Source organism: Rhagoletis zephyria, unplaced genomic scaffold, assembly GCF_001687245.7.
Source record: "Rhagoletis zephyria isolate East Lansing unplaced genomic scaffold, Rhagoletis_zephyria_1.1 Rzeph_scaffold_01221, whole genome shotgun sequence".
Taxonomy (NCBI): domain Eukaryota; kingdom Metazoa; phylum Arthropoda; class Insecta; order Diptera; family Tephritidae; genus Rhagoletis; species Rhagoletis zephyria.
Window position 1 is genome coordinate 72,771 of NW_016158305.1, and position 25,911 is coordinate 98,681.

A 25,911-nucleotide genomic window follows, 5' to 3' on the forward strand; every position below is an offset into this window, starting at 1 on the left:
TGTAGGTAAAGTAAGCTGTGCTTTAAAAAAGAAATTTCGAAAAGCACGAAGCAATCAATAGGGGTATTCTCTGAGTCTTGCAAAGCCCTTGAATGGTGCACAGATTGCACGGATTGCACGGTAAAAACCGGTTCTCGTATGGGACAGCTTTGCAAACCGTGCAATCCGTGCACCGTGCAAGGGTTTTGCAAGACTCAGAGAATACCCCTAATATACTTGCGAAACTAAGGTAAAATTGCGTTTGTAGTTTTTCTCTCTTGCGTCAGTTTATTTAAAGGACCTTGTAATCTCAAGGATATGATTACTTCCAAAAATTATTTAAAAAATTCAGTGCAATGTAGAATAACAATATGGANCTGCGAAACTAAGGTAAAATTGCGTTTGTAGTTTTTCTCTCTTGCGTCAGTTTATTTAAAGGACCTTGTAATCTCAAGGATATGATTACTTACAAAAATTATTTAAAAAATTCAGTGCAATGTAGAATAACAATATGGATACTAAATGAAAGAGAAAATTATGTGGATTAAAAAAAAAAACATTTGGTTTACGAGGACGAATGGCTATTGAAAACGCCTTCTAATAATATTTTTAGCTATTTTGTTTAGCTATTTTATCGAGGAATTTAGCTATAAGACTCAACATTTTCTGCCAACACTGATAGCGACATTTTTCACTACTTTCTCCGTTTTCATTACCAAGCCATCGAGTAAGTTTTTTTTTATTATATATATCACAATAACAGGTCTATTCTGCGCTGGTAATAAAAAGTTTGTAACCGGTACATAAAGTTCCTGTCAATTTTTAAACCCTTTTCGCATTCTGTGTACTCTTGTAAACGGTAAATTTTGTAACCATCTCATAAGCTGGTAACAAAGTATTGCCCCGTGAAATATGCAATGCCAGAATTTGCACAATTCTTCATAGCTGAATTGCTGAATATTTTAACTGCATTACCAACGTTCCTAGAATCGCAGTGACAAGAACTGGTAATATTTTTTGGTAATAAAATTTTCCGGTTACAAAATCTTTGGTAACGTGCAGAATAGACCTGTTAATGGTATAAAAAACAAAACCGACTTCAATAATATATAATATAATTTTATTAAACGCTGATGAGTTCTACTACATATTTTTTTTTACCAAACTCTTCAATTAAGAATCGCAAATTGTGTGACAGTATGTACTTTCAACACAACCTATTTGAAACTCACTCAAAAATTTACTTAGAACTTGATTTGAAAACGCAAAAAAAGGCAATAAAAATGCATTTAAAGCTTTAACTTGTTATTTTTTGGTTGATCCAAGATTTGTGTTCATGTCTTGTCCACACATTTGTTATTTTTATAAAGAAAAAATTGTGTGCTCTGAGGTTCAGTTTCCCATGGAACCTCCCTTACCTAACATAAGGTTTTAAAATTATTATTTAGTTTATTCTATTTTTATATCTACCTATAAGTTACCCTGCAAAAACTTGAGGACCAGGTGGTCCACTGGGTCGTAGTTTTAAAGTATGAGCAAAACGACCAGGTTGCATACTAGTAACTTGTTATGCTGACCTGGACCACTTCAAACGTAAAAAACTGATATATGTGTTGAACACCACCTCTTCGTGGCCGATCGTCAATATAATTCGGTTGCCGAATTTGCCATGGTCCAAAAGGAGTAGTTGTCTAGGTGGTCACATGTTATGCAGTGGTGGACCAGAAGTGGTCCCATGTTATGCAGCGTTGGACCAGAGGTGGTCAGGTCCAATGACATCGCAATATTGATGTAACAGTATTTTTTCTATATATTTGGACCATTTTGGATACTAGTGTTGGTTACAAGGTAGCGTGGTCCTGTACTAGTACTTAACCTAGTCCCACTTTTTGCAGGGTAGCTAAACTACATTCATACATACATTCCTATGCTCATGTACACATAACTTATTGTTTTTGTTTTTATGCGATTCCTCATTTGTAGTTGTCAATAATTTGTTGTATGCTAACATAAGTGCCGACAACTCCGCCAAATATTCCGAACGCCACCAGTAATACGTTTTTTATTAGTTTAAGTTTCCATCGGCCATAACCACTGTAATATTGTACGCAGATTTGTAGCAATGCAGGAAAAATCAGCCCGAGTATAGATAAGCAAAACGACCCAACCAGCGATAAGAATAGCGATAAATCAGGTATGACCACAGCGAAACAAACTGTAAAAGGTAAATAGTTATGTTAATAACCACATTAAAATCTAATTGTGTGGTGATAGGAGATATTGACGTAGATGATATACAAATGCGCTATGTTTGTAGTTAAGTGCTTGAAATAACAAATACTCTAAGGGTGCGTTCACACAGAAAGCCGAGCGACGCAGAGCGAAGCTAGGCGGAACCATGCGAAGCTGATGGTGTTCACACTGAACGAAGCGAAGCGGATCTTTTCTGGTGGAATCGGCTACAAGATACCACAAAAACTACCGTCAGAGAAAAGCGGCAAAAATATTTGCGCAATTTTATTTAAAAGATTAGTTGTAAAATTCGTTTTTATTTGAATATTTTGATATCATTGATTGCAGCACTTTCGTGAAGCTGAAAAATTTAATAGAAAATTCAAAAATTGCTTGCTTTCACCTTGAAAACGCTTCTGAAAAAGCTTTCTGTATGAACATTTTCATATAGCTACAGCAATTTGAAAGCTTCACTCAGCTCGGCCCCGCTTTCTATGTGAACGTACCCTAAAGGTACCCTAAGGCAATACAATATAATTGATACATTACATGTTAAGATCACAATGCAAGCTCTTAGCAAAAGCTCATATAGCACATGCTTGGAGGTATCCTTTGTACGCTTCGAAAGATATTTATTCCAAATGATGTCAGTGGTGACATAGCCCTGCAACGCATAAGTCATCCAGGTGGTAATGGCGAAAATAATTTTCGCTACTTGAGCTAATCTGGTAAAAAAATGCGATATATAAATACATATTAACTTTATAAAAATATATTTATATGCATATTTAATTATTTTGAGAATAAAATCAAATATAATGGTCCGAATGAGCGATACTGCGAGAAGGAGTAGAAGCTGAGATGTTTTTCTTCAAGAGGAAGAAGGGAGGGGCAGCAGACGGTATCAACCTAATGGTAACGAAATAGGATCTATGTATATATCATGATCTAATGATCGGTTCTAAACCAGATTAGTATGGGACCACCTTTGACACACTACCTTTCCGATGCAAAAAGAATTATCGAAATCAATGGACGTGGTCCAAAGTTATGCGGTAACATACATAAAAAAACATATTCAGACGAACCGATAACCTCCTCCTTTTTTAGAAGTCGGTTAAAAATGCGAGCATGACCAAGCCGTATGGAGCTGCCGACACAAACATATGTATATTCAGGCTTAAAAACCGGTATCTTTGAAAAGCTTTTTGGTCGTAACTGTTTGTCAACCAAAGGCATTGACAACATCGAACTTTGGAAAGGCTTTTTTAACCGACTTCCAAAAAAGGAGGAGGTTATCAGTTCGTCGGAATATTCTTCGGCAAAATTAAGAATCTTCTTTGAGAACCGTTCCTCGAAGAAAAAGCCTTGCTAAACAAATGTATTTTAAATCAAGACGATGAGGGAGAGCTTGCCCATTTTTTTTTTAAATAGTTTGCAGAAATGGAGTAAAAAGAGGAAATAATAAGTACCTTTTCTACTACTTAAAAATTCGTGAGCGGATTAGAATTGACGAAAAAGTGAGGTTAAGTTACTGACTAGAACTTGTTATTATTTCTTCATGGAGGGTACAATTGCGATACCAATTAGTCCTCGACTCATCTTTGATACGTACAGCAAATGAGTGAAGGACATAGCAATCTTCAAGCTTCGGGTTCGAATCTTAGCTGGTGGCAATTCTTATAAGTAAAGCAATTAGTTGCTTCTCATACCCGTTCTGGTTTTTGAGGTACAGTTATTCTCTTCAAAGGGCATGCTAGGACAAAATTGGTCACTACATTTCATATAATGAGATCAAAAGTAATATTAGGTCTGTTCGATGAAAGCACTAGAGTACTCTAGTGCAGAAAGAAGCGTTCGATGAGGGGTTTTCTTCCACTAAACACATGTAATTTCTTGCGCTAAATGTCAGATATTCTTCTTCTGCATTGCACTGTTCTAAACTTGTAGTGCACTCATCGAATATACCTATTAATCACACGTTCATTTGCTCCTACATTAAAAAGGACGTCCATTGCATCCATACATATGCATGACTTTGACATAATTTGAGTATACAAACACGGAAACGCGTGCCATGGATGTCTGCGAGAAACTAGATCGTGGAGGAAGCTCTCTACTTCCAATTATATGTATAAACTAGGGTATTAAAAATTAGATTTTTTTTTTACTTATTTTCGATGAAAACTACTAAAATTAGGCATGACGCTCATCATCCGCTTTGAAAAACATATGTACGTATTCCAAAAAAGAATCTTCGATGGGAACTTGATCTTATATAAGAACAAGATTGGTAAACACGTTTTAAAACTCCGGTTTATTCGATATTCAAAAAATCACAATTTCCAAAAATCGCCTAAAAATTGTGGAAAAAAATCTATTAAAACCAGTTTGGAAAACCCGATTAAAGAGGTTGTATGTATGTTCGCGTGATAAACGCTCATACCATTATAAGTATTTTTGACTTTCGAAAGGTTCTCTTATTTGCACCGCTCATCGAAACCAAAAGTTATTAGAAAAAATCTCAAATTAACTTATGTAAAAGTACTAAATACTTAAAATCAACTTACACTTCATGCTGAGGTATATTTAAGGTGACACTGCCTAAAGCTTCATCGCCATACTTCCAATAACCAAAGAAACCGAGTAGTATGTACAAGCACAAAACAATTGACATGCCAATATTCAATATGCCGCAAGGCTTTACAAATGATTTCGGATTTTCCATATTCTCCTCCACGGCAAGGATCTAAGCAAAAATACATACATACAGATATTACATAATTAGCATCAGCATGATATATTTAATGAATCGAATTGACTTACTACACCGACAGCTTCCAGAGCAAACAGTACTGTACCAAAATAAATTGGTACTCTAGAGACATCCTGAAAGGGTACACGTGTCGAAATCGGTGGCAAACTCTCGAAAATGTAATACAACACAATGCCGAAGCCTGAAATATAAATTTGGTACATACATACATAGATGTAAAATCGAAAAGCTCCCTTGCTTACCACCAATAAGCAATATGTTAGCAGCAGATGAGACAGGTGCCAGTAACTTAAGATTTCGTATGCTGTACAACATAAAGAGTGGAATTAAAAGGAAACACATATGCAGCCTAATATCTAAGACCACCAGGTATTCATCAACGATCTGCTTGATGCTCTCCGCAATGAACACCACATACACACAACAAATACCAAAGTGATAAAAGGCTAGAAATCCGTCAACACAAGGACTGCAATTGAAAAGTAAAGAAGAACAAATGCCAATGCAGCTAAATGGTAAATATGTGTGTACTTACGTTGCTATGGGTAGAACAAATTTGAAAGCGGGCGGTCCATCTTGCAAACCAACTGTCATCGCTTCAGAAAATGTCAAATAAGGTACACGCTTACGTTTACTTAGCTCGTACATTGAGTTTATCTGCGAAGTAATGAAGTTCATGTCTTCGTTAAAAGAATTGGTTATTTGTACTGTATGTATGCATGTAGGTATGTATGTATATTCAGACAAGGCCATAGGCAAATTATACTAAGATGATAACTTTAGATTTAGTTTAACGCATAAGCTCACCAGAATGTGCAAACAGTGAAGCGCCAGTCCGCCAATAATTATCGTAAGTATGGGTCCATTGATGTAACCCGCATTTGCGAATGCGCTCGGCATAGCCAAAACTCCCGACCCCACTGAGGCCTTCAAAAAGTGTGCAAAACTTTGCAAATTTCTGTAAATCAATATTGCTTAGTATTATCTACATATGCAAATATCACGTTGTTTCATATTACATACGTGGTGGGATTTTTCACAACTCGATGTAAATGTGGATCATAGTCTTCATTGTGCTTCTCTGCGCTACGTCCATTTGCCTCCTTTGTTTGTGACTGACCATTTCCGTTAGATTGTGTTCTGTTTTGGAGAAGTTTTGGATAGGTTATGTATGTAGTATGTTCATATACTTATATATCTGTACACATACAAATTCAGATAGCATTTAAATAATAAAGAAACCATATGGCTAGATTGAGGGATAGGCATTGGCGTACTTTTTGAAGAGTACCCTGAAGAGCTGCGCTGATTTCGCAGAATGTATGCATTCTCTTAACCTAAATGTTTGTATTGTTGCAATAGGCTTCATTCATAAAAAATGAGCTTAAGCTCACACTCAATTTTTGTACTGAAGCACAGTCAAGAATTTTCACTGAAAATCGAGTCGGAGCTGAAATTCACTTTTTATGCATGAGGCCCAATCTACATATGTACTATGTACATTTGTATTTCAGCTGGTAACCAGTGCGTATGATGAACTATGTATTTATTTAAGCCATGCAAAGCGCACACCACAGCTACTGTTCAGGGCTATCTAAAAGCAATAATACATAAAGCTTTTTAAAGACGACGATCGTCATTTTAGAAATAACTATATATATGTAAGTATGTATGTATATTCGGAATGCTGTTCGCTGTTGATTCCTATATTGTTTATATACTATGTAGATTATGGGCACGGTGACCATATTTATGGGAGCCGAATACGGGGCAAAAATAATTTTGCGAATTTTTTCCACAAAAGCTAAAAGATCTTAAAACCATTTTAAATGATCCTAGATATATTAGCTTTGAAACAGCACCCTTGTAGTAGCATCACACATTTGTAGGATACGTTTCTCGTGATTTTTACCCTACAACATTTTTTATGAATATGCATTAGTTTATAACAAGATAATTTAATTGTACCATTATGCTGAAATTTTCGTAGAAAATATTTATGTGTGCAAAGAAACAAGTGTTAGGTTACCGACTATTTGTTTATACCTTTCATGAGCATGAAATGTCAATGAAAAAGTCGATTTAGCCATATTCGTCTGTCCGTCTGTCTGTCTGTCCGTCTGTTTGTATTAAAGAACTGCAAAATTCAACATTTTCTGTAAAAATGTCTTTTTTTTTAAATTTCGTGCATTGCTATGTCATGTCAACTCAAACAAGGTGTTGTGCCATGTCATTCCATCTCAAACATACTGTTTTAGCATGTCGTTGCTACTTAGCTAAGCTGTTGTTCGCTGTTGTGCTTCTGTAGCATATTTTTAATACTGTTTGATCCTGCCTTGGATGAAAATTTATACAAGTGTTTAATTAGACAATTCTTTAATGGATTTTACTATAATAGGTGCTTAACAATTTACAAAATCTTCTCCCGTATATAAAATGTAATTAATAATGCTGACTATGTCGCATGTGTTGCTTAAGTTGACATGCATAGATTTGATTTCAATTATTCGACAGTGTCTTCATATCTTATTGTGAAACATGTATGAGCGACATAATATGAACTGGCACTTGCATGATGTGACACATGCCGCTATGTTATATAGTTCAACATTTGCAGGCCTTTAGTTTGTATACAATCTAGTCTCTCAGTTTTCGAGATATCCGGATGAAAATTGGTAGGTGGGTGTATTTTTATAATGTTTTAATCATTTGTCGGATCCGGAAGAATCGCACCACTATAACATATATCTCTCATACAACTGATTGTTCAGATATGAGATTTTTCCATTTATGCAGCTAGGAACATGAAATTTTGCAGTATTTCCACCCATTATCAACAAAAAGCTTAGAGTGAAAATTACAAAGATGGTCACTATAACCTATAGCTCCCATACAATTGATTGTTCAGATATGAGATTTTTCGTTATAACTTCTCCATTTAAGTAGCTAGGAACATGAAAATTCGCACTGTTTTCACTCATTATTAACAGAATACTTACAGAGAAAATAACAAAGATGGGGTTACCCTAACCTGCCAACCTCCTTACAACTGATTTTTCAGTTATGAGCACTTTCGTTATACGTTTTCCCTCAGTGTTAAAGTAAAATTTTCATATGCTCATGAAAGGTATGAAGCCTTCGGCATAGCCGAAGACAGCGCTGCTCTTACTTGTTTAAAGTTTTAGCGAAATTATGTCACGTTTACTATTTTTCCAACAGCTTATATGGTGTGCCAATACCGGGCACTGTAAGGCCTAGTAAATTTGTTATGTGTATATTTATGGACATTTGGATTGCTGTTGGTAATATAATCTCCAATGGGTCGAATATGTACAGTTCAATTATTGGACTTGCATAACAACTTTTCACATACGGAATTAATAGGGGTGGTCCTTAGGACGGTGGGCTGATGCCTGGTAGACGATTCTCTTCTTGCCGCTTAAGTTCCTCTACAATGTTGCTTTGCCCTCAATTTAACCAAACCCCCGTTTGAATCACCCATTTGTGTCTCTTCTATCGTTGCCAAATGTCCCATATTTGGCGGAACGTCCCGTATTTTGCATTACATTTGAAATGTTCCGCCGGGACAAGATTTTTCCCGAATTTTCGAACATTTCATTATTCATTTCAAACTTTAAATTTCTATACTCAACATGATCATGCTGTAACGCGGCTATTGTGCGTAGGACATTAACAAGCATTATTGCATGCAACTCTGTACACTGAGAAAAGAATTTAGTTACGTCAACCCAGTATGTTTTTCTCAACACCTAATTTGGTTATAGTTACATTATTTTGTAATAGTTACCAAATCATGTGTTGGGAATAATATATTTATCTAACTTTTTTCTGAGTGTAAGAGAAATATAGCTTAAAATTACCATTGAATATTTAGAATTTTGTGGAGGGTGTTGCGAATTTTCTTCTATATAACGCATGAACAAAACTGACTTTTATATGGAAGAAAATGCGCAACACCTTCCACAAAACAAAAAATAAATAAAAAAAATCAATGGTAATTTTTAGCGACTTGAAACTGGCACTTTACACTTTATTATACTAAAGTGAGCTGCATACTCGAAATCTTTCTAGGAAATCTAATTAAAAATATCGAAATTTTGAAATGAAAATTATTGACAATAAATAAATAAAGATAAGTTGCCAACGGCATCATTTGTTTTTATGGTTTTGTCAATTATATGTCTACGTGCATGATTCAATAATACAAGGTTGTGTAATTTGTGACAGCTAAAATTTGACACTCCTTTATCTAGATTTGTATTTTGGAAGTAGGAGAAAGGGGAAGAATGTGGTCGCATTTTGCGAAAACGGTAGTGGAATGGTACTACAAAAAGGACCAAAGTATACAATTAGAAGTAAAATGTGTATTATTAATTCTATGCGAATTTGCAATATATTTGGTGTTTTAATTGAAATACTAATCAATACATAAAAATATGCAATTTTGATTTAAGTTATTCGTCATTTCCGGGAACAAATCTAGAATACCGACCGTTCAGCTATGCAAAAACGAAAAATGCAGATCAATAGAACTTTTTATGCTCATTTCAACCAACAATGATTTGGCGCAAGTAAAAAATGAAGAGGTTCTAGAAGGTTAAAGTTCAGTTTTTAGATATTTTAAATATTAATATCTTATGAACTTAATAACCGATTAAAAACCTAATGACGTCACCATAAAGGTAATTAATTTGTTCTTCAGCTGATGTACATAATTTATAGCTTTTTGTATTTTTAAACCAAAACCACAAAAAAACGAACAAATGTAATTTTTTCATGAAATAACCTTTTTTGAAAAAATTGCATAATTAATGGTAAAGAAATCTATATTATTTAGAGAGTACAAGTTATTATCTGTAATTCGATATTACATATTTTATTATGATCTACTTTTGGGTTTCAACAATTTAGTGATAATAAAAAATACAAATAAACCTCTTATATCTTCTTTATTTTTTACCTGCGCCAAATAAATTNCAAATAAATTTGGTATCGTTGAAATCAGCGTAAAAAGTTCTATCAATCGGCATTTTTTGTTATTTTATAGCTTAACTGTCGCTATTCTAGACTTGTTCTAGAAAATTACACAAACGAAGGTGACGCCAACGAATATTTAGTATGAAGAATTTTTGGTTTTACTACTAATATAACTAAAAACTGTAGAGTCAGCACCATTCTGCACAAGTAAAGGAGTCGATTTTATGTGTGGGAGCGAGAAGACTGTTTTATTACAAAACCTTTCTATTATTGAATCATGGTCTACGTGCATATATATTTTTGTATAAATTAAAAAGTGCTGTCATGAAACAAACGAAATTTATCATAAGTTTATAACTAATCTGAATATTACTTCGTTGAAATTAATCAACTTGTAATATTTGGTTCGCAGTTGGGCTTTTAAAGAAAATCCCCTATTTCTCATTTGTCCCATTAAATTTTCATAAATCCCATATTTTTGGAACAAATTATGCGTTTGTCCCGTATGCCTGGACAAAAAAAAATCTGACAATACTAGTCTCTACGCCTTAGCTATAATAAAGTTTTATTGAAGAGATGTGTTAGGAGACGATCAACTAAATTCATTAAAACGCAAAATATCTTCTACGGCACTACAACCACGGCATTTAGTTAGTCTGATGACTGGTACTTCTTTCTACACGCAATGTGACGGTTTTCGTGGAAGGAAAAAAAACTTATGCCCATTTAATTTTTATCATTGGTTCTTGCTTATCTATTAAGATTTTACAACGTAGTACGATATCAGTATCCATATAATAATTAACCATTCTGACTCCCTCTTAATCAATATGAGTGATTTAAAAACAGGTTCTATCTACTTATGCTGAAATTATATTATTTTTAAATATTCCACACTATTAATGAGAAATATAAGCGGTACCTTTTGATAAAATATTTTTTAATATCTATGTATACTTAAAGGGTCATAAAATGCCATTGATGTCAATGTACATTGATATTTCATGTACAAAACGAAAACGACTAATTGACTAATAAGTCGATTTTACAATTAGTATTAGTCAATAAAATAAGGTAATGATAGCAAATAGCCGAAGGATATTAAATTTTATTACTATATAGAAACAAGTAAAGAAATCAAAGCTCGTACGTAACTGAACTTTCTATACTCGGCACACACACATTCACTTTAAAGGTGATACACCTCAAAATTACCCGTTTGCCAGAAAACTGAAATAATTATTTTTTAGCACATGTTAATAACACCGTGCTGGTTGTTAATTATTCAAATAATAACTGGTGCACGATTGTTCGAATGTTGCACACATTCAAATAAATTGCAATGTATGAATAAAATTTTATTTTTAGAAAAAATTGTAATTACCCTGCAAACCATTTTTACAGAGTATTCTGAATCGTAAAGAATTTTTAAAGAATTCGGAAAGATCCCATCTGATTTTTTGCCGAATTTTCTAAAATGAAATAAATTACGCACACTTCCATTCTTTTACGAAATTTCGGAGGAAAATCGGTAAAGAAATGAAAATAATGCTGCTATGTGAAGAATTTCTTGCAGACTTTTTTCAGAATTTTTTTTTATTTTTCGTACAGAAATTTCTTTACGAGTTCGTGTCAACCACTTCATATAATTTTCTTTGAAGATTCGGAAAAAAATCGTTACAGAAATCAGATACTCCTAAAGATTTCGTTAAGATTTCGGGAACTTTGGTTTGCAGGGTATTAAGCAACAACATAAGTGAACAGGTTATAAATTCACATTAAATGTATTTTAACGTACGTGAGGAATAATTAAATTTTTAAATTCAATCCAGATCTTTCAAAAAACACTTATTATTTATTATACTAACTTCATCAAGTCGTGAAAGCCATTAGAGAAAACGAGAGAAATAGGTAACGTATTACTGCCACCAGGCCCGTCGAGAGAGAGGGGCCCAAAATATCAGAACCATAACTTTTTTTGTACAATGTAATTTCCCCTTCGCTATAGGCTTTTATTACAAATTTTACAAAAATATATTCCGATTCGTGCTCATTGTTTCTGACTCCATAAATTATAGAAAATTATCATATGACCCAAAACGCGTACTGTTACAATACGTTTCGGCTCACAGTGCTTATCAAAGACCGCTGAATTTCGCTAGAATACAACTTTCCGATAGTTTTTCTTCTTGCATCTGAAAGCATAAATATGTGGCAATATTTAATACTATATATCTGAAATATATTGTACCTCCTGTTGCATAGGAAAACGGCTTTAATGACCACTTTTGTTTGCTCTATGCCATTTAGTACTCTTCTTACCCTACAAAATGCGAGTGGTGCTTTACGATTTTTCCTTAGCTCTTTGGGAGATGACGTAATTATTCAGAAAGCATATGCTTGGTTTGGCGATATTAGATTCGAGGACAAGGCAGTTTAAGTGGCCGTAACTCTTGAAGGAAAAATCTTAGACCACCATTCGGGAGTGCATTTTGAAGGATAAAAATAGTATTAGAAAAATACTATATCCAACTGATTTCTATTATTCAATCATAAAATCTTCTTCTTCGTTTACCATCTTATTTTGCTTCTTTTGGCCGCGTTCCGTAATACAAAGCAAGCGAAGAGAAGCAAATATATCGCAAAAAACTGGTCTCAGGATTAAGTGAATTTTCATGTTTGAGAGAAAGAGATTCGTGTTAATAATTATATTGTCTGATACCTCAGAATTTGTATGACCCAGATATAATCAAAAATCTGCGAAAACTGAGAAAAAAATTGTTTCCCCTCGGTTTCGTTTTCGGCGATTTGGGCCATATACTTTTAAATTAATACAATTTATATATAGGAGCCCATGATTTTTTAGTCCCGGGCCCGAGCTTTCTCTCGACGGCCCTGACTGCCACTCATGTAATTCAAATGAGCAGTTGTGAACGTTGTCGTGTTTTTTTTTTCTTTTACAGCCAGCCAAAGTGCATGCCTGAATTTCAAAAGAATTCACCACTAAATGCATCGTGTCTGATGTTCTAAGCGTAATAAGCGTAATAAGCACTACTATGTGCACTATACATATTTTATTGATAATTAATATCTTCCTTCCTTTGTATTTCCTTGTCGCGACCAGGACCGGATTGACCATATCAAGGCCCCTAAGCAATGCAATTTTCGCGGCCCTCTTATTTTTTTCCTAACTTCAAGAATAATATTTTCTCTATCACAATGCAAGTACTTATGTTCTTAATTAGGGTAAGGCACATACCTTCGTAATGTACAATAAAACAAATGAAAGGAATGTTTGCACATTTTTTATGAAATTTCGGGTTGTTGGTATTTTTAAAACGAAAAAAAGGTTTTTAAAGTCAATTTTTTAAATAAGTATTACTCCCCTAACTTTTTTAGATACAAAATCGCTTAAAACATCTTGAAAGTTGACATTCTTCAATATATCATCAAATAAACCTCAATTGCCAATGAATTTAAACGATTTTGTGACATTGATAAACGAAGACAGTTTTCATTAGTTATAGTTTCGAAAAGTCGCGTTAACTCGTAGCGTTCATTATCATTAGTCTTATATACCGGGGGTCCTAGATCACCCGTCTACCCCTTCTAAAATGGTGGGAAATGTTTTTATTGAAACCCGCAAAAATCTCACCTACACTCAATCGGGGATGCTCTATCTTCTGATCATATTACATACTTCGAGTTTCGACCGGAGGGGGGTTAAACTGACCGGAAATCCATTTATTTAAGTGGGATACACATATTTTTTACCACAGATTCGAATTCTGCCCATAAAAGTTCATACTTTTTTTCGGAAACTTTTTTCCGGTTTGGACCGGGAGCGGGTTAAACTAACCACAAATCCATTTTTTCAAATAAGACATACATATTTTTACTACAGTTTCTGATTCTGTGGATACAAATAAAGAACTTTTGTTTGAATCTTTTTTCTCAGAAATGCCATTTTCAACACTTTTCAACAGGACTCCAGGACGCGGTCATTTAGAAGTTGAAAAAGGCACTTCCGAAATAAGTTTCAAACAAAAGTTAGGTATTTTTGTCCTTAGAATCCGAACCTGTAAGAAAAACTTTCATGCGTAAGTGAAAAAATGGACTTCCGGGTCTAAAATATGTGTATCCCATATAAATATATAGACTCCCGGTCAGGGAAAAATAATAGGACTATTTATAAGGATGCGGATATAGTGAAAGAATAATTTTAAGAGAATGTAATTTTTTTTTAATTATCCTTTCTCAAACGTGTGTAAGATATGTTTCGAAATATAAGTATGTATCCTTTCTTATCGGCGAAATGTTTTAATGGATTTGTTTTACAGAATTTTATGTTGACACACCTTGATTAATATTTACAAACGTTTGCTACTAGGAAAAGATTTTCGAAACTGAAATAATATGCAGTTGGGAGCCGCTAATACAAATATAAATGTTTTTAAACTTACATCATTTTGAAAAAAATTTATGGATTTTTTACAGATCGCATCAATTTTTAATAACTTTTTAACACAATCTTAAAATTGATTTCACACTTGTACTTTTGTTTAATATATATCACAATTATATTTGTGCACAAATTTGAACTAGAAATGGTTACTCAAACTTTAAGCCGCAACTTTATTATTTACATTTACATATATTAATTAAGTTTTTTTTTTAACAAAATATCCTTAATTAAACATATGTATGTCCATGAATGTGCCACTTAACGATCAATTCGCTTAAACTAACAGAGTCAGACTGAAATGTGAACCTGTTTCGATGGCGAATATCAGGCATCAATGATGCTAGCAAAGACGTTTGTTCCAGGTTGCGCGATTTCAGACAAATACTTAAACATTTCAGTGTCAACACTCGAAATCTGGATACAATAAAATTTGTAATCTTAGTCGAGCAATGGCAATTAAGAATTTATAGTTAACACATACATACATATATACATGGTTAGTGATAAGAACTCGTGCTGGTTGACTACGTATAAAGTGTAAACATTTACCACCCGCACTGGAAATTAATTGTATTATTTAAATAACAAACAGCATCATTAAAAAATATGTACATACTTAGTATATAAATTAGTACACAAACCTATACTAATTATATAAGGAGAAGTATCTTTTTTTGTAAGAGGTAATCTCGCGAACGGCTGGTCCGATTTTCATGAAATTTTGTATATAAAAAGCTTTCAGCATCCGGTAGGTGGACCAGGGACCTATCTATTCGAAAAATCGTATTTGTGGCCCGATTTGCTTGAAATTTAGTTCGTAGGTAGCCTTTTGCCTTGATTAAAATATAGGATCCGTTTTTTCCGGTAAGTGGACCAAGGACCCATCTATTCGAAAAAATCTTCTTATATGGTCCGTTTTGCTTGAAATTTGGCGCATTAAAATATAGGATAATTTTTTCTGGTAGGTGAACCAGTGACCGTTCTATTCCTATTTGTTTGAAATTCGGTACACGTATTATATGCATATATACACAGAATAGAATTGACTGATTATTTCCACAGTTCAAAATGTGTTTTAGGGCGCCGCAAAGCAAGCGAGTATTGGCTAGTTATATATACTTATTATCTATACCAATTATTATAAGAGGTGATCTCGCGAACGACTGTACCGATTTTTTTTTTAAATAGGCTTTATTGGTTATAGGCACCGCATATTTCTGGAAGCGTTTATAATCCTAGAACTTGGTATGAAGATTTTAAAATCAATCCCATACTCTTAGAGAGAAAAGTGGGTGCCATTGGAAAAGGCGCGTGGAGCCGTCCAAACATACTGAAACTTTTACCTATATGTAAATACATATACAATTCTTCGGTACGTGTCTTTGTGAGTGAACTCCTCCTCAACGGCCAAAATGATTTTAATGAAATTTTCGTATGTGTTTTAGTAGGTCCCTGTATAGTTTAGTTTCACTGGAGTCGAGTTTTTATTCAAAATCATATTTATAATCCAATTTGGCTCATATTCGAGATATATATTGGTAACGGTAGGAGCAATAATATTGCACAAAAAAAGAGCTGCAAGGTGGCGCTGGAGTCGATCTATTGGTAAAAATCGTCAAGTGAAGTCATTCGGAGACACCAGGGATCAAAGTCAAGTTACAACCGTTAAATCAACTACCAGAACCATGGCGGTCCTTGCTTTGCGGCAACAAAACAGAATAAAGACAATTCTTGATAAATGCCTTCAAATACAATTGTAAGATTTTTCGATATTTCGTCTGAAATAAGTCTATGTATATTGGATTTCTGTGGACCAAAGATAACTACCCCATTTTAAAATTGCCACCAATTGTTCTATACAGATTGAAGGACGATCTATCATCGAATCGGATCATTGTTGCCGTAAGAGCTTCTTCACGGGCATAAAGCAGTAGAGGATATGCCTTTTGACGACCATAAAACCAAACGTGCACGTGAATTATTTGTGAAAATGTTGGACCAAATGTTTCAATAAAAAATTAAATTTGGGCGGAACGATGTTCGCCGGGTTTGCTAGTATGTATATAAAGGTATGTTCACTGCTGAGAATAAACAAAGTGGCAAATGCCTAACCTGATTTGTAGTATGTATGTACATTCTTGTGAACAGTATAAGCTCTGCCTTGCTTGGGTTTACACTTAAACTGTTATTTTTTGTTTACATTTAAACCGTTATTTTTTGTCCAACTCTCTACTTCTTTCAATTTTACCTGCATAGTGTCACTAGTGATACTGTTAAGCAAGGTCATCCGCATACGTGATAACCTTACAGGCACCTTCTTCCATGCCACACAGCAATGTGTTTACCGCTGCGTCCTATGGATGAGGGAATAGGACATCCTTTTGCGGGGTGCCGCTTCTTATGAGGCTGGAGCTGAATCCCAAAAATCGCTATCGCAAACAAACAAAAAACATTAACAATTTCACCCAAAAATTTTAAACTTTTTTTTTAGAAATTTTAGAAAAATTAAAGTTAAAGTGCAAATTTCAAGACGCTAGAAAATTGCGTAGATTTTTAGTAAATTAGAAAATTTTTTGGCTGACGGTATCCCAGCAAACACAGTCTATAACATTAGAGAAATTTGGATTTCTACATTAGGTAACTAGGGTAATTCTCTAATCGTTCTCGAGTCGATGACAAAGTTAGAGAACTACATTAGAATTCGATTCGAGAACGATTAGAGAAACAACGCAAATTCCAATGAATGTAAATAAGCAATATTCCAAATGGATGAATCATAAATTATTTTTAAGTTCAATTAATTCATTATTATTTTATTGCGAATACATTTAAAACAAATTTTACAACAAAAGTTCTTTATTTATTAAAGCAGTTTCAAATTCACATTCGAATCTCATTAGAACTCGATTAGAGAATTAATATTTTCTCGAGTCGAGAACTATGTCCCATTTTTGTTGAGATCGCTATGATTCTCGATAGTTTTTCGAATCGTTCTCTAACGTTTGAGATTGGAGAATGTGGCTAGTTGTTTGCTGGGATTGTGCACTTTCTTCCATATAAAGTATGCTCAACAATTTCGTTTGTGTATGTAATTAAAAACTAGTAGTAGAGTTGCGCAGAAAATTTTTATCAAGCACCTACATGATAAGTACTGAGATTTTCAACTAAGTTGTTTTAACTGGAAATTTTCGGGAGACGTTAATTTATCAGCAGATTATCACATCTATGTCTATGTACAAATACATACTGTGCAATTTTACAGCAGCCACCTTAGCCAAACTCTTTTATGGGCGAAATTCACAATGCGTAGTTAACTCGGAATCGGGAGTTAACTACAGATTTTTGTACTGAAAATCTCTAGTTAACTGGCGATTCGGAGTTAACTACGCACTGTGANATGTGTACACACTCGTGTGTACATTAGTGTGGTAGAAATTAAGTAAAGACGGAATTTTAATGCTCTCACCCCTAGGATTGTTCTTGATCGAAAAAAAAAAATTATATCCCTATTTTTTTATTTTGAAATCAAAAAATATTTAGAGGTTGCTCAAANGCGATTCGGAGTTAACTACGCACTGTGAAATTGGCTCTATGTGTACACACTCGTGTGTACATTAGTGTTGCAGAAATTAAGTAAAGACGGAATTTTAATGCTCTCACCCCTAGGATTGTTCTTGATCGAAAAAAAATATTACATCCCTATTTTTTTATTTTGAAATCAAAAAATATTTAGAGGTTGCTCAAAGCGCTCCAAGTTTTCCACGTAATTTATATGGGAAAAGCAACTTTCCGTAGAAATAGTATGGAATTCTTGAAAATCAATATTTTTTTTGTGGGAAAACTCCGATTCTCTTCAGGAGACTTCTGGGGGTTTTGACGGACCTATAAAATATATTTACTATAAAAAAATGGTTAAATAAATAATTGGGTATTATTATTGGGAATCTCTTGNATTTATATGGGAAAAAAGCAACTTTTCGTAGAAATAGTATGGAATTCTTGAAAATCAATATTCTTTTATGGGAAAACTCCGATTCTCTTCAGGAGACTTCTGGGGGTTTTGACGGACCTATAAAATATATTTACTATAAAAAAATAGTTACATAAATTATTGGGTATTATTATTGGGAATCTCTTGAAGAGAAACAGAGTTTTCCGATCGAAAAATATTGATTTTCAAGAATTATGTACCATTTATACAAAAAGTTGTTTTTCCCCATATAAAATTCATGGAAAACTTTGGGCGCTTTGAGCGCCCTCTAAATATTTTTTGATTTCAAAATAAAAAAATAGGGGTTTATTTTTTTTCTGTATAGAACAATACTAGAGGGTGACAGCAAAAAAATTCCGACTTTAATTTTTCACATGCATTTTTGGACCACGCTTATGTACATACCGGGATGATTGACTCGGTTTTTCCAAACCAGTTTTAGCCGGTTTTTTTTTAGTTTTCGGGCGGTTTTTTTAAGTGATTCTTAGAATATGTAATTAATCGGAGTTTCATTGTNCGGTATAGAACAATACTAGGGGGTGATAGCAAAAAAATTCCGACTTTAATTTTTCACATGCATTTTTGGACCACGCTTATGTACATACCGGGATGATTGACTCGGTTTTTCCAAACCAGTTTTAGCCGGTTTTTTTTTAGTTTTCGGGCGGTTTTTTTAAGTGATTCTTAGAATATGTAATTAATCGGAGTTTCATTGTTTATTAAACCGGGGTTTTTTCTACAGAAATTCATAATTAGTTTTATTTTGTTGAAACCGCAAACATAACTTTTTTCTTAATAATAACAATAGATTGGAGCTTACACATATGTATGTTGATGTTGTCACCTAAAGAGGAGGGACCTATAGCTGTTTTTCATGGCAGAAATACACTCGAAGGTTTGCCATTGCCTGCCGAAGGGCGACCGCTGTTAAGAAGCCCCTTTTTTATATATTTTTTTTTTTGCGATGTTGCTTTGACCAGGACTTGACCCCATGCCCTGTGGAGTGGTAGCGCGCACTGCCAACCACTACACCACAGCGGTCGAGAATATATACATTTTTGGAATACGTACTTATCTTTTTCAAATTGGAGCTAATCAATGTTCTTTGAAATAAACTACAGGACATTTTCTTTGGCTACATTCGTGTTTGAAGCTTGCGGCTTAAAACACTTAGACACCATCATCTACTGGGGGCTCAGGTTCCTCTTCTTCACAACTTTCAGTACTGCTGCTATTCAATAGGGTGGAAAATTGTTCCTTCCGTAATTTTAGTACGTTCTGGACATCGGGCACACACAAACAAATTTTCTCACCATTTGCCTTTATTTTAGAATCGATCACGAAAAAGAGAAAGGGACAATTAAAAGGCAACATTTTTCGGTAGGAACGAATACACCATTGGAAAATTGTGGAAATGTATCTTTACAACTTGTTTTTTTTTTTTTGATACTTTGATAAATTTTTCAGCTATTTATTTATTAAAATATTTGTTATAAAAAAAATTCCTAAGCAAAGAAATTCGCCCTAATAAACAAATTGTACACTCTTTTTTTCCAGAGTTGCTATTCAAACCAAGCACTCATTCTTTGAGTCGAGCACTTGATTGAGTGAATTACTCGCACTTTATGTTTGGAGATAAAATTATGCGAGTGTGTGCATATGTGAAAAGANACGTACTTATCTTTTTCAAATTGGAGCTAATCAATGTTCTTTGAAATAAACTACAGGACATTTTCTTTGGCTACATTCGTGTTTGAAGCTTGCGGCTTAAAACACTTAGACACCATCATCTACTGGGGGCTCGGGTTCCTCTTCTTCACAACTTTCAGTACTGCTGCTATTCAATAGGGTGGAAAATTGTTCCTTCCGTAATTTTAGTACGTTCTGGACATCGGGCACACACAAACAAATTTTCTCACCATTTGCCTTTATTTTAGAATCGATCACGAAAAAGAGAAAGGGACAATTAAAAGGCAACATTTTTCGGTAGGAACGAATACACCATTGGAAAATTGTGGAAATGTATCTTTACAACTTGTTTTTTTTTTTGATACTTTGATAAATTTTTCAGCTATTTATTTATTAAAATATTTGTTATAAAAAAAATTCCTAAGCAAAGAAATTCGCCCTAATAAACAAACTGTACACTCTTTTTTCCAGAGTTGCTATTCAAACCAAGCACTCATTCTTTGAGTCGAGCACTTGATTGAGTGAATTATTCGCACTTTATGTTTGGAGATAAAATTATGCGAGTGTGTGCATATGTGAAAAGAAAACGAGTGACTTAATACGTATGTAGTTTGAATGCATGCCCATTGGGGAAACGCACTAGTGTCGAACTGGTTTGGTACTAGATAATTTAGAACAGTGACTAGCATTAATTCTCTTTTGCATGCTAGCAGTTGGAGAACTCGAAATTGCATTGACCTGCGAAGTGTCGATTTACATCCGTTGCATTCCTTTTTCGATAGTTCCGAACTAATCCCTAAATTGACAGACGAAAAAAGTAACGCGATTTTTTTCAAACAGAGCCTTTTTGGTTTGTCATTGTAGAGATTTTAAATTATTATCAAAAAAATGGGTTTTTGATTTGAAATGAAATTTATTTGAATAATTGTAACAAATTGAATTCAAACTGAAAACACGTTTGCATACCTTTGGCTCTAGCTTGAGCATGCAGAGGTCATTGCTATTATTGGTTAGATTCCTGAAGGTCCCTGACTCGAATGCCAACCGGCACAAGTTGTTAAAATGTTAATACAAATTTGTGGTTTTGTGTTTCTAAACTATGGAAAAGCATCTATGAAGTGCAGAACGAAAGCCTATTCGAACGAAAAATCTCCAAACAAATAGATATCTATTTAAAGCAAACAAAAAATGGCTTGGTGCGCTCGCTGCCTAACCTTTTTGATACTTCGGAATCAGTTCTAAATTCTACAGATGAAATCTAGTTCGTTCTTCATCCCTCTTTCTATAGTTCCGATCCGAACCAGTTCTAAATTCTTCACCTTAAATATAGATTTCTAATGAAAAGTTTTTGTATTCTTTGTGACTTATAACATTTCCTGCGACTATTTTGGACTTAGCAAATTTCTGTATCACTAAATATAAATGGTTAGAAATAAAATAGCTAATTCGATCTACTAGAAAATGCATTTGTAATTGTTCTTGTTTCTTGCTTCAAAATAAAATTTTTTAGAACAAGTGGACTGAGCAACTTTTCACTCTCAACCAGCGATATGTAGTATTAACAAGTAATTTTTAATAAAATAAATTTAATAAAAATTTAAGAGTACCGTTAATTTCTTCATTATCAAATTATCGGAACTAAACCAAATTAGTATGGAACCAGCCTTGACGTACCACCTTTCCGATTATCGAAAACGGTTCATGTGGTCTAAAAAGTTATCCGGTAACTTACATAAAAAAAATATTGATAAGCTTCTTCCTTCCTTCCTTTTATTGAAGTCTTTTAAAAAATAAAATAAAATATTTTTGTAAAAGTACCACATTTCACTGCGTTTTAACTAGAGGGTATCAAGTTACTATCGGACTGGTTCGATTTTTGTGATAGATAAAGATCTAGTACTGAATTAGATTCAAGGTTTCCCTGCAGGGTCATGCAGCTCTCTAGTACATACATGCATATATATATATATATATATATATCTATATATGTATGTACATTAGACTGCATCACCAATATATTTCGGGAAAAGACTAAGATTTACGTGAGCTGAACCGATTTGAAGATACCTCTAAAAACAGATTTTTTTTAGAATAAAAATAGGTTTCTGAAAGTACTTTTTGAAAAAAATCACCTGAGATGACCAAACAGTTTAAGCTTTAAAAATGTGCCAAAATATCCCGATCTAGACTTCTGAGGTATCATTAAAAAATTATTTTCTCACCCTCTTTTATTCTTTGCAAATAAACTCATTCAAAGTATGAAAGAGAAAGATAAGATGAACGAGCGTCATTCCAAATGGAATTGAGAGGGTTGATATTTGCAAAAATAAATAAAAAATCGACGTGACGAATAAATATGAAAGGGTGAGAAAATACCTTTCCAAAGTTACCTCATCAGTCTAAATGAGTAAAGCTTTGGTTGAACTACTAAAGTTTTTCTTAAACCAATCTTTGAAAGAAGTTCAAAAACAGCATCAAAAATCTCATTATTATTATTCCGTTGAAAATTTTTAAAATATTATTATGCAGATTTTTTAAGCTTAAACTGTTTTGTCATATGAGGTGATCTTTGTATTTTCCAAAAATTATTAAAAAAAAAACTTGATTTATTCCTAAAAAAAAAGCTACATTTTTGAGATATTTTCAAATCGGTCCAGCGCACAGTGTATGATTTGACCCATCTAGCTGCTTTTAATTCTGTAATTCGAAAACTATTGAAGATAGATTAATGAAATTTTGCACAGGGTACGTTATAAGATAGGCGAAGCTTTTTACAAAAAATTGGTAATTTATAGTTACTGTCACGCCACCCTATTATATAACTGCAATTTTAAAAAATGCAAAAACTGAAATATTTAACTAATTACAAACGCTAAAATGCCTACAATTTATATTTAGAATTTCCCTATAACAGGACTGACAAACTGACAGAAATGGACTTAAAAATAAATATATTTTTTTTTTTNTTGTTAACGATTAAAACATATCTTTACAAAAACAAGTAAATAAGTCTAAGTTCGGACGAAGCCGAATATTAAATATCCGGCGCACGTATTAAGTATATATTCAGAAAACCACCGGTTACATGGTAAGCAGGGGTGGTTTTACCCCTATTTCACCACGATGCGGCGAACAAAGGTGGCGCCTTCCGATATACAGCTACTTTGGTTTTTGTCCGATTTTGACAATTATGGTCTACACGTAAACGAAGCCGCAGAAACTTTAAATGCGCTGAAATTCACTAATACTTGCACAAAAATCACCATTTTTTCACATTTGATTAAATTATATATTTTAACAACTTAGCAAAATTAAAAATAATTGAATATTAAGAAAATTTGGTATTCTGACGTTTTCTTTTCACATCCAATTCGGCTTTGTTTACTTGTAGTACACAAATTTTTATTTCAGTTGTAGGTATCCATTACATCCGCCTAGATTTCAATTTTTATTATTATATCTCAAATATTTATTATTAAAGTTGGAGACATTTTTATTTTCTGCATATATGGAAAGTGGGCGTGTCCGTTGACGTTGGCGTCATTTCTTTACGACGGCCCGTTCTATTTTTGGCCGCAATATATACCGGATCGTCACAATGTGCGCCGTCGCAGGTAGAACTTTTGCACTTCCAATGGAGCTCTGCCAGCGTTGGGTATGCCTGGTTTACATCAAGGCTGCCCCACCTCCAAAAAATATCTATATATATACATTTGTGCTAAATACAAAGTTGGTTATCGGTCTATAATAATGAGCTTGTTGCCCAAAACACCATGCCTTCTTCCAATGAGGTGCAAGGAAAAAATGTTGGACATCCATGGTTTATGTACTTACATAAATGTCTGATTAATGAATGTTCATATCATATTCTGATGTTATTAGAAAATTATTTTTAATTAAAAAGGTAAATATCTTATCAACTATTAAAGTTGATTGAGTTCGAATATAAGAAAACCATATACATACATATTACATTTGTATGTATGGAATACCCTAATATTTACAACTTTTTTTACAACTATGTATGTATGTTACTACATGTGGGCAGCATTTTTATGCATACATATGTACATATGTAATTTACAGCGATCAACCATTATCTTTATTGATTTGATATATGTACATACATACATAAATACCTACACATGCATGCACATATTTTACGTATTTATCTGAAGTAAATTTCGAGTGAGCCATTGCGTGATCATGGTAGCTGTTAACAAAATAATCGTTCAGTTTTAGGGCCAGTTGCTCATTATCTTGCTATCATTAATTCCCAGTTTAACATCATTATAGACGTTTTCGACTCATAAAACTCATGTGATCGATAAAGCAATCACTGTATTTAATCGGATCATCTGCCTCCGATTTGTGTTAACCAGACATTGAGAAACCGGCCCTTAGAATACCATATTTATGGATGCCGAATACGGGACAAAAAATAATTTTCTAATTTTTTCCACAAAAGCTAACAGACCTTAATACCTTCTTCTATGATCCTAGATGTTTTGGCACTGTAACAGCATCCTTATAGTATCATCACAAATTTGTAGGATATTTTTTTATAACTTCGAACTTTGCACTCGAGATTTTTACCCGGCAAAATTTGTTTAAAAAAATTGCTAAAGTTTAGTATAATAAAGAGCTAGCTAGGACTTACCATTAATTTTTTTCCGCCTTAAGCATTTATTCATACAAAGTAAGTTTGAGCAGCACCTTGCAGTTGCTCTATATTCTTCTTCTTATTAAGCGATTTTGGCCGAGTCCAGTAAATCACGCCAGTCGTTTCTCTTCTGAGCCAACTGACGCCAATTGGAAATGCCAAGTGAAGCCACGCCCTTCTCCACCTGGTGTTTCCATCGCAGTGGGGCGCTCCCTCTTCCTCTGCTACCACCAGCGGGTTCCGAGTTGAATACTTTCAGTGCTGGAGCGTCGGTGTCCATTCGAACGATATGACCAAGCCAGCGAAGCCGCTGTATGTTGATTCCCTGCACTATGGCACTATGTCCATGCCGTTGTAAAGCTCATGCAGCTCATCATTCCATCGTCTGCAGTACTCGCCGTCGCCAACGTGTAAAAGCCCGTAATTCTTCCGCAAAATCTTTCTCTCAGAAACTCTAAGAGCCGCTTCATCAGTGGTTTTAATTATCCATGCGCCATACACCATCTTAGGCATGACTTCTCAATTGCCTAGTTAGTCCAAAGTAGCACTTGTTGGCAAGAGTGATTCTCTGTTGGATTTCAAGGCTTACATTATTATAGGTGTTAACCCAGGTTCCTAAATAAACGAAGTCGTCTACTTTTTCAATTTTACAACCACGTCAACAAAGACGTGGGTGCCGAGACGCTTATGCTCTGACTGTTTGTCTGATAACAGGAGGTACATCGTCTTGTCCGATGGCGTCGATGTCGTGGGTATACGCCAGAAATCGTACGCTCTGGTAAAGAATTGTGCTTGAGCAGTTCAATTCTATAGTTCTTATTATCATCCTCAACATCAGATTAAAGAAATCACATGAAAGGGAGTCACCTTGTCGGAAACTTCGTTTGATATCAAACAATTGACTCGGACGCCATTTTACATAGCCGTGTTGAGTTTGAAATCGACAAATATATGACGTGTGCTGATCCTTTTCTCGCGAGTCTTTGGTGGATTTGCCAGGTCTAAAGTCATACTGACAAGGTCCAATCAGTTCGCGGTAGTTGGCGCGTAGGTCGCCTAGGCAGAGCACATTTACATAAACTCCAGTCGTCGGGCATGAGTTCATCTGACCATATTCT

General features: G+C 34.1%; 1 protein-coding gene across 1 annotated transcript; it reads right to left on the reverse strand.

Annotated features, from left to right (window-relative positions):
• Positions 1-1,952: 1,952 nt before the first annotated feature.
• On the reverse strand, positions 1,953-25,898 carry acs (arcus). Its single transcript, XM_017616518.1, has 9 exons — positions 25,750-25,898; positions 6,011-6,127; positions 5,795-5,945; positions 5,523-5,644; positions 5,230-5,456; positions 5,038-5,168; positions 4,782-4,960; positions 2,761-2,936; positions 1,953-2,194 (listed from the first exon to the last, which is right to left on the reverse strand). Exons 1-9 carry the CDS (start codon positions 25,896-25,898, stop codon positions 1,953-1,955), a joined length of 1,494 nt encoding a protein of 497 aa, XP_017472007.1.
• Positions 25,899-25,911: the final 13 nt, after the last annotated feature.

Excerpts from the sequence above, each read along its gene's own strand:
- acs (XM_017616518.1), bottom strand. The coding sequence starts at position 25,898 with ATGAACTCATGCCCGACGACTGGAGTTTATGTAAATGTGCTCTGCCTA. Across the intron at positions 5,645-5,794 it reads TTCACTGTTTGCACATTCTG|ATAAACTCAATGTACGAGCT; the intron begins GTGAGCTTATGC and ends ATTACTTCGCAG. Across the intron at positions 5,457-5,522 it reads TTTGTTCTACCCATAGCAAC|TCCTTGTGTTGACGGATTTC; the intron begins GTAAGTACACAC and ends TTTCAATTGCAG.